At 51.5% G+C, this 13,206-nt stretch overlaps 1 protein-coding gene across 1 annotated transcript; it reads left to right on the top strand.

The window, feature by feature from the left end:
• Positions 1 to 2,519: 2,519 nt before the first annotated feature.
• Positions 2,520 to 10,761, top strand: NKX2-1 (NK2 homeobox 1). Its single transcript, XM_065064038.1, has 3 exons — positions 2,520 to 2,723; positions 7,404 to 7,780; positions 8,555 to 10,761. Exons 1-3 carry the CDS (start codon positions 2,671 to 2,673, stop codon positions 9,223 to 9,225), a joined length of 1,101 nt encoding a protein of 366 aa, XP_064920110.1. The 5' UTR covers positions 2,520 to 2,670; the 3' UTR covers positions 9,226 to 10,761.
• The last annotated feature ends 2,445 nt before the right edge of the window (positions 10,762 to 13,206 follow it).

Genomic DNA, 13,206 nt, shown 5'->3' on the forward strand with positions numbered 1-13,206 from the left:
ACTGTGAAGAGGACAATTTGAAACTGTTTGTGCTGCTCAAAAGCGAACACTTGGAGTGAGCACAAATTGTTAAACAGCTCCTCTTGATTCAGGAACAGGCGAATTACAGATACTTTCCTGGAGAGGGGGAAGAATCCTGCTCAGAGGCCAAGCTATGTCTATGGGAGGCTTTTGAGGAGCAGCTGCAGCAACATTAAAAGAAACTAATCTTTCCAGATCTGGAGAGTCACACAACTAAGAGGGACAAATATCCACCTAATTACATCGGTTTCCTATGAGGACGACTGAGCAAAATCCCATACTGTTTCCTCATTTGCTTGTTTTTGTCCTGGTTAGGGTGAAATTTCAACAAGAGCAGCAAGTCGGCAGGGCCAGGGGAGCTCCAGGCTCCACGGCCCGGGCCCGGCGCTGCGCTTCCCGCGGCGGCCAGCGGAGGCTGCTCTGGGTCGCCGCCACCCCCAGGGCCTGCGGGGTTCTGGCCCCGACGCGCCCCTGCCCGGGCACGGCTAGCAGCTGGAGCCGCGGGAGCGCAAAGGCAGCGCCCCGCCTTGCAGTGATTGACCTTGCCAAGGAAAAAATAAAAATAAAAAAAAAAAGCCAAGGGCAAAACGGGACAGCTGGCAGCTTACTTCCGAAGTAAAGCTCCGGGGAAAATTCAGACCAAGCCACAGACTGGGGAGCAGAGGAGAGGCAGAGAAGGATTTAGGGGCAGTAACCGGAGTACTCGGTCACTCCGAAGTCAGTGACAGTAGGGCAGCTGCGGACAGATACGCCTGGAGCCACACAGTTTGCGAGGGTTCCCAGGCTGCCCTGGGCATGCCGGCGGATGCGTCGACCTTTGGCTGGGTGGCCCTGCCCGGTACCTTGGGGCAATAAGGAAGGGGCTCCGCGTAGCCCTCCTGCAACTTGCCCTCGAGTTTTGCTGTGAAAACAAAAGCAAAGCAAACAATTCCCTTCCCCCTATCCCCAAAATAAAGCTCGGGCACCACCCGGGCTGGTCGAAAGGGCTCCATTGTCGTTTTTAAATGAGATGTCTTTGCAACCTCTCGCCCCTCCCCGAGCCAGCGGGGAGCGCCCGTATCCCTGGAAGCGAGAGGTAGCGGGGAACAAAAGGCAAACTCCGAAGTGACATTGAAAATAAAAGGGAGCTTTGGTTACCCCCAGGGAAAGGTCGAGGGGGAAAGGTCGCCTTCCCGCCAGCGCACGTACTCCCGACAAGCTCGGGGGAGCGCCCCGGACCTGGCAGCCGGCTCCGCGGGGCCCCTGGCCCGCGGCCGTGCGCCGTCCGCCCAGCTCCGAGGGCGTCTGCAGCTCCCCCAGCCTCTCGACGGAGCAAGGGGGGGCTTCGAGGCCAAAACAGTGGTCGGCGCACTCCCCCCACGCCCGCCCAGTACCACTAAAACCGGCTGCCGAGAAGGGACGCGGGAAATCACACCGCTAGTGCCGGCTCCCAGCCCGCCCCTCCGCTCTTCCCCCACAGGCACACGCGTGTCCATCGGCTCCGCGTCCAGCCCCACCCGGGAGCCAAGAGTCCCTTTACCCGGCGCCGGCGCGGCCGTTGGCCTGGAGGCACCGCTGCCAGGGCAGGAGGCGCCCTGGGACCCGGAGGAGCCAACAGGGAGGGAGAGGGAACGGGTAGGGGAACAGAGAGGCGAGGTCACCCACTTAAAAGCTGAGTTCCTGTTTGAAACACTTATAGATTATAGGATTGAGGACTATGAATATATGCGTAAATATATACTCGTGCATATCCACTGCCAAAGGCATGCACGCCACACTCGTGTATGTGTGTGTGTGTGTGTGTGTGTGCGTGTGTAGGTATGTGTGGGTATATATACGAAAGCACATAACTCCTATGGTATCTAATGCCATATACTGATAGATATACCTAAAAACAGATAGATGGATGGATCCCGGCAGGATTTTGTCTGTAGCTATGTACCGATAAAAAAGTGTTTACATATGTATTTATATAATCCATGTCTAAATTTTAACTGTCTCTGTAGAATAACTTTTTGCAAATTCTCTCAATAGCCATCTACCAGATATCCTCAGCAGTAATCACCTCTGGCTTGTTGTATCAAAGATGTTTCGGGGCAACGATGCGTCTTGCGTGTAATGACAGTGTTGTGGCGGTGACAGACTACTGACATTAAGGAAGCCAGAGGTGCAGCACTAACGACAACATTATATTAATTGGTACTAGTAACGGTGCCAGGATGAGGGGGTCAGGCAACAGTTCATATACAGGCGCGAGTGCTGCTGCTACCCACCCCAGACTGTCTGTATCTACACACAGTCCCTTGCCCCTGGTCCCCAAGCCGGGCAGTCGCGAAGGGGCGCGGTGTGGCCGCCGGGCCGGGAAGTGCCCCGGAGCCCCGCCGCCCCCGTCCTGGCACGACGGCCCTTGGCCAGCCACGGCGGCTCCGAGAGCCCTGCCCTGGCACCTCGCACCTGGCCCCACCCTGCCCTCTTGGCCGGGAACGGCCCGGCAAAGGAAAAAACGGGGGGGTGTCGGAGGATTAGGACAGGAGGGCTCAGCCGAACTCCAGGAATTGGGGAAGAAGGGAAAAGAGCTGCGGGGAGGCAGCGCTGCCCTCGCACAGAGCCTTGTGAGTGGGCCTGTCACGGACTGGTGACGAAGTGGCCCCGAGAAACCCCAGACGCGAGATGCTCCACACCCTGAGCAGCTGGAGGAGCAACTGTGCGTGCGCTGCGGAGGGGTGAGGATTTTCCTTTTAGTCTTTGGTGGTTTCACTTATTTTCTTAGGTTCCTGCGACAGGGGAAGAGATTTCGACCGGCATATTGTGGGGTTTCTCTCACCCGAACTGGATAACCAGGGGAGGGGGGCTTGCACACAGCGGGGAATTGTACCTATGGACCACAGCAAGGCTTTCGCCCCGCCGAGCACTCTGCGCCTAGGGAGCGCTCGCAAGGAGCGTCTCTGGGTAGAACTCTTGCCTTACACGCCCAAGTATGTGCTTTCCAGGCAGGGAGCGGCTCCCAGCGCCCTGCCCGTCGCCGGCAGTGACAGCCACACAGGTCGGCCCTACTCGGTCACTGCGGAAACCTCCGCTCCCTCCCAGTGTGGGCACGGTGTGCTGGGCACATGTGGGGCCAGGGGAAGAAGGGGAGTATCACACCAATATGCACAATAAATCAGTATTAAAGTTTCTGTGAGCTCCCTGAGGGTGGGTCGAGAGGGGAGAATTGCAGCAGGCTGCCTCGGTGGTGCCCCTTTTCCAGGTACAGGGTTTCTGGAGGGTAATTTAAATCTCTATGCATGTGCTAGAGTTGTGCTGATGACTAGGAGAGAAGAAAGAGTTCTGTCCCATCTCTGCTGTTGCCCCTTTAACTCAGACTTCTCTAGGAGTGGCTGGCCGCGCCGCAGAGCACGCCGAGCCCCACTCCCGCAGCAGGGCAGGCTGCACGGGCAGGGCCATCCCCTCGGCGCTGGGAGCGGGGACGTCAGGGCTGGACAGGGGTTGCTTCCGTGTGCCAGGGGCTTGGTGCAGCCAGACACTCACCCGTGAACCAGGCCAAGGGGAGCACGGAAGATCTCACATTTTTGCATCAAAAAGTCACGCCCGAAAAGCGTCTCTCTTTTTCGAGAGAGAATTTGCCTGCGTTTTGCGTGGGAGCTTTCCCCTCTCCCTCCGAGCCCAGGTGTCCCGAAGGTTTCAGCCAGCACAGCCGGCCGCTCACATCTGAGCATATGCTGAAGCGCTGAGCTCAATCTCGGCCGCGCTCCCGAGTGAGCTCCGCTTGCGGAGAAATGGTGCGCAACCACATCAGGAGCGGCTAGTGCCTAAAAGACAGGAAAAGCAACTTGGGGCAAGGACCAGAGTCAGGCGCCGGACTAGGCAGAAATGCCCTCCCCGCCCCCCCTCCACGGCTCCTGCCCGGCGAAATGGGTGGCAAGGAAGAGCTGTAGCACTTCGGCGACTCGGGCTGGCCGAGCATATTCGATTCCCCTTGGGGAGGCACAGCAGCTCGTACAAAAAAGACATTGTTGTCTTTGGAGAGCCCTGTGTGCACTTTCAAAAGCTGATCCTTGAGTTCCCAGCCCCCGCAATCCAGCTGATGAGTAAACGCGCTGCGGTCTTGGTGGCACCGTTTCCATTGGGATTGGCACTATTTGATTGACAAAGTCTCCCATTCTTCCACCTCTCGAGTGTTATCAAACGGATTGTGTGGGGTCAGAAGCTATTGAAGGGACGTCCGTGTAGCCGCATTCTGCAAACACAGGGTGAAGACCGTGCCTTTCTCATGAAAATGCTTCCACCAGGGAAAACGCATCTCATCTTCCCTGCTCTCCTCCTTAGCATTTCCTTTTAACTCGAGCGTTTTACTAAGCAACATAACCAGGTAAACGAAGACATCACTAGAGACAGCCTAGGCAGGGCTCTGTCGGGGCGGCCACCTTCCCCGAGGGCCGCGGGGAGCCAGCTCTGGCAGACGAAACTTGGCTGGAGGGTTTGAAAGAGTGAGCGGACGGGACAGGGCAGCAAGGAATAAGCTTTCTTGCCACTTGTCCGCGGTTTGACTCGCCCCGTTATAGCTCATTTGGGACGGAAAAGAAGGAGCAGAAACTCACCTCCTTTTCACTAGGTCGACCTAGTGGGGCTGAAAATTGCTGTTGGGACCTTGCGGGGTGTTTCTGTGCCTGTACGCGCGTCGGTGTTTTTCTAAATAAGCGGTCAGACCTCCAAAGAGAGTTCCAGCCTGCTCCCCAGCGAAGGGAGAATGAGGCGCTCTCTCATTAACTTCCCACTACAAGACCCAGCGCAGAGTCAAAGCTCGTCTCACTCGGGTTAGTCTAATCGAGCAATGTTTCGGAGGCGACTTAACCCACGCTCATTCGAGCGGGAGGATAAACAAGGTCGCCCCAACCGCAGCCGGCGGTGGACGGGTTCGTTCTGGCGGCGCCCCCGGAAAGGCACAGAGCGGGCAGCGGGCGCCTCGGCCGCCCCCGCTCCCCGCCGGAGCCGGCGCTGGGGCCTCCCCGACTTCCCCATCTCGCACTCCCTGGAGAGAAACGGAGCCACTGCTCCTGCCCTGCAAATTGCTCCGCCAGTAGCTGTCGTTCCTTTCTGATTTGAGCTGATCACAGCAACATTCTGGTGGATTCTGTGATTTTGGCTTGGGGTGTTTTTTTTCCTTTTTTTTTCCTCTTTTTTTTTCTTTTTCTTTTTTTTCTTTTTCTTTTTTTTTTTTTCCCCTCCAACCACCCCCTTCTTTATAAGACTAATAAAACAAGCACTGAGCTGATGTGCCTGAGAAATCCGGGAGAAAAAACCCAATCAAACCATCAAGGCAAGGTCGAGTGTCTTTGTAGTAACAAAACCAAAGACCGCACTGAAAAACACGCGCAAAAAAGGGAAAAAAACGGGGGGAGTGGCGGGGAGAGAAATGTTCCAAGGATCTGGAAAAAGAAGATCTAAAGATCTTGAAAGAAAAGAGGAAAAAGCAGTCGCCTTTCTAGCCCAAATTCGTTCTTCTCTGCCTCTGGTGACCCAGCAGCCTTACAGCAAACTCACTTCGGGGTTTTCAGCCTTGAGGGACTTGGTGCCGAAAGAGGCAGCTGAGATGATGTAGGAGAGCTGACGGCCTGATTGAAGGAAAGTTCCCCCGATTGTATTTGTGTGGAAAAGCTCACCTCTTGCAGAGCTCTAAAGTGTAATCAAGGCTGAGGCTTACACTTGAAGGATGTTAACTCTCATACGGGAACCTACTTTCTCCTAAACGGTTTCTTGCCTAGTGAATGAGAGCCTCCCAATTGAAGCAAAATGATCCTTATGTACTAATATCAAGCACAGTCACAAAGCGACCGGCTATTTATGCTGCCACTTTAGACAAAGATATTTAGTTATTCCCGGGTAGCAAGTGCACTTTTGCATTTTTAAGCACGAACCAGCCGAGCACAAACATATTTACAAGTGCAATTACTAAATAGTTACTTGACACTTCAGAGTGACTGGGTTAACTGTACCTTCGCTGTAATTTTCTTAATATTCAGGTAATCGCTGTATTAAATTGGGTTTGCTAGGGCCGTATGCCTGGGTGTGAAATACTCAGGGGAGGTTTTCTCCTTCCTTCCGGGAACACCCCGAAATATAAGATCTGGGGACACTGGACAACTTGGGAGATTTCTTCAAAGACCAGAGTGACACTAGCGACTGGCTGCACGTACGTGTGTGTGGCTGTGAATGGGATGGTTTTTGTTTTCACACGGGATCCAAGAATAGACCCAAAAGTGTCCGGAATTGCAGTTTATCCGAAACTGCAGGGAATTCGTTGGCAAGGTGGTATAGCAGATGATCTGAGAGGTCTTCTCCATCCAGCTCCTGTGCTGTATAAATATCCTTAGAAATCAGCTTCAGGTTCAGAGGGACCACGAGAGCGTGTAACAGTCTTTGCCTTTGAGAATAGCTAGGGACATTTTGCGCTAACCTATTTTTCAGCAGTCTCTCTCCCCAGGGAATTAAATAACGGGTTGTTTTCGCAAACTTGCATCTTCCACCTCTACCTGAGGTTTAAAAAAAAATATCTAGGTGAACGGATCTTATGGGTTTAGGGAGACAAACCATCCTCGCCGTGGGGGTCTCACACTGGGGGTCTTAGCAGACATAGAGAAGGTTCCCGAGATGCTAAATCCCAAGTGCTATTCAGCCACCAGCCGACCGGTGTACCTGACAAGCCGGTGCGGGGAGTGCGCAGCGCTAGGACCGGTGGCCCGGAGGGAAACGTCTGCCCCCCGGAGAGGTGCCCTCCCGGCTGCAGGGCTCCTGCCAGACCAAACTTAGTGGGGGGAGAGGGGCACTCAGTCCTTTTCTCACCGGCATTCAGCCCCGTCCCCCCAGCTCTCACAAAGGCTGGGCTGAGCCTTGCCACCCGGGAGCTGATTTTAAGTCCTTTCACCCAGTCAAATGGGGGTCTTTTCGCCTTGCCTTCCATTGCCCGTCTACGATACCGCCACCCTCGAGAAAAAGAAAATGAGTTGTGCTCACGGGGTCCCTCTCTCTCTTTCCCTCTCTCTCCCGCTTTCTCTCTTTTTTTTTTAAGACATAAAAAAAAAATCCTGACAAGTAAAACTTAAAGGTGTTTACCTTGTCATCAGCATGTAAGCTAATTATCTTGGGCAAGATGTAGGCTTCTATTGTCTTGTTGCTTTAGTGCCTATGCCCCGCCTCTGGTGGCAGCCTAAAACCTGGCGTCTGGCTAAAACAAACGAAAGGCAGCCCTGAGCCTCCACTCAATCCAATTAAGGCGGACTTCGTCCACTCGGTTACGTGTACATCCAACAAGATCGGCGTTAAGGCAACACCAGAATATTTGGAAAAAAAAAAAAAATTTGCCTCCCCTTCCTTTTTTTTTTTTTTTTTTTTTTTTTTTTTCCCAGCCGCCGAATCATGTCGATGAGCCCAAAGCATACGACTCCTTTCTCAGTGTCTGACATCTTGAGTCCTTTGGAGGAAAGCTACAAGAAAGTGGGCATGGAGGGCAGTAACTTGGGGGCTCCCTTGTCAGCCTACAGACAGTCTCAGGTTTCTCAGCCGGCCATGCAGCAGCATCCCATGGGCCACAACGGAACAGTGACTGCCGCCTACCATATGACAGCGGCAGGGGTCCCCCAGCTCTCCCATGCTACGATGGGGGGCTACTGCAATGGGAACCTGGGCAACATGAGCGAGCTCCCGCCTTACCAGGACACCATGCGGAACAGCGCTTCGGCGACAGGATGGTACGGCACCAACCCGGACCCTCGCTTCTCCTCAAGTAAGTCAGCCCGGGGCTGGGTAGCCGGTGGGGGATGGCCGCGCACCTGCCTTGCCGCACGGCGGGCAACGGGCTCCGGGGGCTCCGCGCCAGGGCAAAAGCCAGTCCAACTCCCAGCCGCCCCCCTGGCCGCCCCCCCCAATTCCTCCTCCTGTCCGAGGATCGTGCCGGGTCCCTCCTCCCCCGACTGGTTTCATGTCAGCCTCCCAGGGCTGCTTTGGCGGTGGAAAAGGGGTGGGAAGCCTCGTGGTGGCGGGGAGCGGGAGCCCGGGGCTCGCCGTCCAGCGGGGAGAGAGCGACACGGCCCGAGGGGAGTCGGGAGGGAGCCGTTTCTGCCCGTCCACCTGTGCGCTGCCCGGCATCGAGCAGCAGAGGTGCAAGCCGGAGCCGCAGGAGCCGCGTCCCGGGAGGCGCGGGAGGAGCGGGCGAGTCCGCCCCGGTCGGGGCCGGTGGAGCCCCTGTCCCCGGCAGCTCACGCCAGACTGTCACATCAAGTACTTGCTCGGGTGTCACTCCCCGGGCAAGGCGACGGTGAGCCGCCGCCTTTATTCACCGGGGCTGGCCCGGGCGAGAAGGGGGTACTGTTGCCCGCCGCTCGCCCTGAAGACACAGGCGTTGTTTGAGAGCGGGGGCTCCCCGAGGCCCCGGTCGGGACTGGGCTGCAGCGGGGCTGCGGTCCCGGCCAGGGGCGAGCGGCGGCGGGGGCCGCGGGAGCGCGGGGTCCCTCTTGGGCCGAGCCGAGCTGCCTAAAATGTGCTGCCTTCTCCCTTGCAGTCTCCCGCTTCATGGCGCCGTCCTCGGGCATGAACATGGGCGGCATGGGCAGCCTCGGCTCCCTGGGAGACGTGAGCAAGAGCATGGCCCCGCTCCAGAGCACGCCGCGAAGGAAACGGAGGGTCCTTTTTTCCCAGGCTCAGGTTTACGAGCTGGAGAGACGTTTCAAACAGCAGAAATACCTCTCCGCCCCGGAGAGGGAACATTTAGCCAGCATGATACATCTCACCCCGACTCAGGTCAAAATCTGGTTCCAAAACCACCGCTACAAGATGAAACGCCAGGCCAAAGACAAGGCTGCGCAGCAGCAGATGCAACAGGAGAACGGCTCCTGCCAGCAGCAGCAGTCTCCCAGAAGGGTGGCAGTGCCAGTGCTTGTAAAGGATGGCAAGCCCTGCCAAGCAGGCTCCAACACACCCACAGCAGCTATCCAGAGCCATCAGCAGCAGGCAGCTACAACGATCACAGTGGCTACCAATGGCAACAGCCTCGGACAGCATCAGAGCCACCAGACAAACAGTGCGGGGCAGTCTCCAGACATGGGACAGCACTCGGCCAGCCCATCCTCTCTGCAGAGCCAAGTCTCCAGTTTGTCTCACCTAAACTCTTCTACTTCTGACTATGGCACTGCCATGTCTTGCTCCACCTTGCTATACGGTAGGACCTGGTGAAAGGATTAAAAAAAGCAAAAGAAAAATTAAAAAATAAAATTTTTAAAAAATGAAAAAAAGGCAGGTTTTCCCAGTCACACAAATCCTGTCCTGTCCATACTACTGGGTGTTTTAATTTTCTTTTATTTTTTCCCCCTTTCATTTATAAAGCTTTTTTTAAAAAAAAAAAAAAAAAATCCTTTTTTTTTTTTCGGTTGTATTGGGTGGTTCCGTAAGGACCTTTAGGAGGGAGAGAGATACTTTTTTTTGTTCGTTTTTGTTGTTATTCTTGATGGGTTCTGGTCTTTTTTTTTTCCTTTATTTTTTTTTTTCCTTCCCTCAATGTTGTTGTATGGGGTGTTTAAAAAATTCTGACTAATAACCACGGAGCAGTCTGCAGAAAGGGGATCATCGTTAGGCATGGTCCGAAGGCTTGGATTTCAGATGTACACTTTGCCAGAGTCTAGGACCTGCATGTAAATATAGAGATTTTGGGGGATGGGGTGGTTTTCCCAAAAAAACGCATTCGCGTCACCCAGACACAAGAAGCAGCTTACCCCCTCCCCCGGTCTCCCATCCCAGTCCCACCGTCAGGGCCAGCGGACGGAGACGTGGAGTCATCAAAGGCTTGGCTTTTATTTTCCTCCTTACGTTTGATGTGAACCTGTAGCTGTATAATGCTGTCAAAAGTTGGACTAAACCCATAGTTTTTAGTAGCCTGTATATTTTGTTGTAAAAAGAAAAAGAAAAAAATACAATCAACCAAACCAACCCCCACCTTTTTTACGGACACTGATCGTCCCGTCGTAAATCCTCTGGCAGTTTGTTATTTGCGCACGCCGCCTTTTCCTGTTGTAACTTATGTAGATATTTGGCTTAAATATAGTTCCTAAGAAGCTTCTAATAAATTATACCCATTACGAACACTTTTTTTCCCCTTCGGTTTCCTTCCTGACCCCCCCTTCCCTGCACTTTTTATTTTTTTTATTATTTTTCTTTTTTTTTCTTCTTTTTTTTTTTTTTTTCTCTTTTTCTTTTTCTTCTTTTTTCGTTATGTAAAAACAACCCGGAATGCTGCCAAACCCTGAAAGGCCCTTGCCCCTCCCAGAGCCCGGACCCCGTTTCCAGAGGGGAACTGTGCCAGGGAGTTAACGGGATATGGGATCAGTTCTCAGCGTGCAGAAGTGACAAGCAAATTCGTGGGACTGACAAACAGGAGAGAGAAGGGATCGAGTCCAGGATCATTAGCCCGACTATCGGGGGGAAAGGGGGCCACCTCAGACACTTTTTGCTAGAGAAACGAAGTACTCCGGGAGTAGAAATTCAAATGCCAAAGGCACGGAGGAGAAAGTAGATAAAAGTCTAACGCCAGTAGAAAAAAAAATAGCGAAGAATCTGATGACAATATAGAAGATGCGCCCGATTTGAAGAGCATCCAGTTTTAATAACGTGTAAAAAAAAAAAAAAAAATCTACCAGGTATTCCTATGTACTTGTATTTTAAGGGAAGTACAGTCACCTTATTTATAATCAAAATAAAAAGATAGTTTATTGTGTACGGCACGTAGTTTGAATTAACTTTCTTTATCAGACTGTATTTCATTTTCTACACGTACCCACATACACGACCACTCAGTATCTCCTTCCCACGTCGACCCCTGTACACAGGCGAGAGGTTAGTTGCAGACTGCGCCTCAGTTCAACACAGATTGCTTTTTTTACTCTTGCCTTTCCCCCCCGCCCCCCCACCCCTCCTCCCTTTATTTCTTCCATAGTGATTTGGGAAGCTGGTAAAGAAGGAGATGAAGAGAGTGCGTGTGCGCGCACCTGTGAGTGTGCGTGAGTGCGCAGGGTGCGCGCCTGGCTGAACCGAGGGGCGGTTAGGTAGGAAGATAAATATTATGGGTAATGCAAAGCAGTTAGATATTAACTTTGCTGTAAATATATAAAGCATATCAAGTTAAGCAGCTCGTATCGAACAGGCCCGAAATACATGTAGTTCGCTATCTTTCGGGTCCCAAATATCCCTTTTGTGAGTGTAACAAAATAAGGAGTCCCCATCCTAAAAGACCTCTTACCGTGTTTTCCTTCACATCTACTGCTCGGTTTTGTTTTTTTCTTCGGATCCCCTCAGTTAAACCACGGAAGAGAATCGCAATCATTGAAAGACCTCTGAATTACAGAGGTATTATGAAATGCTCATAATTTTGAAGAGAAAGAAAGCAGCTTGCCCGGGATGGAAACAACCTAACCTCCGGTTTAAGTGGCAGCTTTCTAAAGCTTTCTAAAGTCTTTTATTTATACAAGATAGCCGGTGTTAGTCGGACACCGAGTGCTAGTTTGGATGGAGAAAAAGAGAAATAGAAGAAAAAAAAAAATTATCGGATTCTTTCTGCCTCCCCCCGCCCCCTTATTTCTAACCAGAGAACATCACGTGTGTCAACAGGAATTTCGAGACCTTTCATTCTTTACATTATGTCTTGCTTTATACAGCGACATTCTCAATTAACCCAAAGAATATTCCTTTTTTTTTTTTTTTTTTCTCCTTTCGTTTCAGGTCTATAACATAATGTTAAGTAGTGTGCGGGGAGGAGGGGTAGCGGGAGGAGGCGGAAAAGCCAGTCTGGAGCTTAGTGCTGTTATTTCTGCTAAGAGAAGCAAGTGTTGGAAATTCCTGGCCCGTGGCACACAGCGCTGCCGGCTCCCCCGAAGCGACCGAGTGCAGGGTTGGCTCTACAGATTTTTAATATTAGAATTACTTTCTCCCGGAGTTCACGTACAAGACCGAGGAGAAAGTGCTGTGGTTAAGTCAACATTTCCCCTTCAAATGCAATTAACGTTTGCATCCTTTCAAACACAGGGACATCCAAAAGTGAGGAGCACTGACAGGCATTAATATAGCCAAGAAATATTATTCCTCCCCTCCAAATATTGGACTTAGAACGTTCGATAGAGATCCAGCCAGTGACTTTTCATTAGGGACTTCTGGGGAAATAAATGAATTTTATTGTGTCTCGACAACCTCATAAACACATATGTGGTGGTGGGTGTAATTACTGTAATGGATTATTATGTACACTGACTTATCTTTCCTAAACTAGATTTAGTTTCGATTAAATAAACTCGTTTCCACTTTGTCTGATGTCGGCTTAGTTTAAAGTCTGTTTACTTGTTCCACAGAAAGGTGAATTCATCTCTTTATTAAGCACTAGAGACCGAGCAAACACAGTTCAAACTGTATTTACATATCAATCAGGAGAAATGCAAACAAACTGCTCTTTAACAATTTTATAGGGTTTTTTGATGACATTGTGTTATTGCCTTTTATCTTAAAATTCTTTGTATAAACCAGTTATGCCTTGATTGGGATGAAGTTGTTTTAGGAGAAGGGGCAGAAATACATTTTAATCTTCAGTCTCCCTCGAGAACACTCACGAGAATTTAGTCACTGTACAGCTTTTCTAAATTAAAATATCTGCCTCCGTCTAAACGCTTGCTTTTTCCAATACGCTGGTTTTCAGTCTCCCGGTAATCAAAACTTGGATAATGGGATGGTGAAGGGGAGCAGGGGATGCAGCATGATTCAAATCTGAAATTACAGAAGAAATGCCCATTTCCCAATATAACTGTTCCTCTACCGAAACCGTGGGCACCCCGTATTTTGAGAGATAAAGGGACCTAGTGAAGAATGGCTATTCCCTTCCACTCCCCCACTCCCTGGCACTGCCTGTAAATGTAGGAGAATCGCTGAGGGCATTTTTTCCTGCTGGAAATATGAGTTAATGCTTGAGTGCCTTGAAGCGTACATGTAGTTTCAGGATGTGGAAAAAAAATAAATAAAGAAAAAAACAACATACACACACAAACAAACAGCCCTCCCCCCCCACAAACAAACAAAAAAAACCTCCGCGAAACAAAACACAAAACCAGAAAACAAAACAGAACCAATACAAAACCCCATCACCACCACTGCAACCGCGAGAACAACAGCAACAATAGCACA

This window comes from Columba livia, chromosome 5, assembly GCF_036013475.1.
Source record: "Columba livia isolate bColLiv1 breed racing homer chromosome 5, bColLiv1.pat.W.v2, whole genome shotgun sequence".
In the NCBI taxonomy this organism is placed as follows: domain Eukaryota; kingdom Metazoa; phylum Chordata; class Aves; order Columbiformes; family Columbidae; genus Columba; species Columba livia.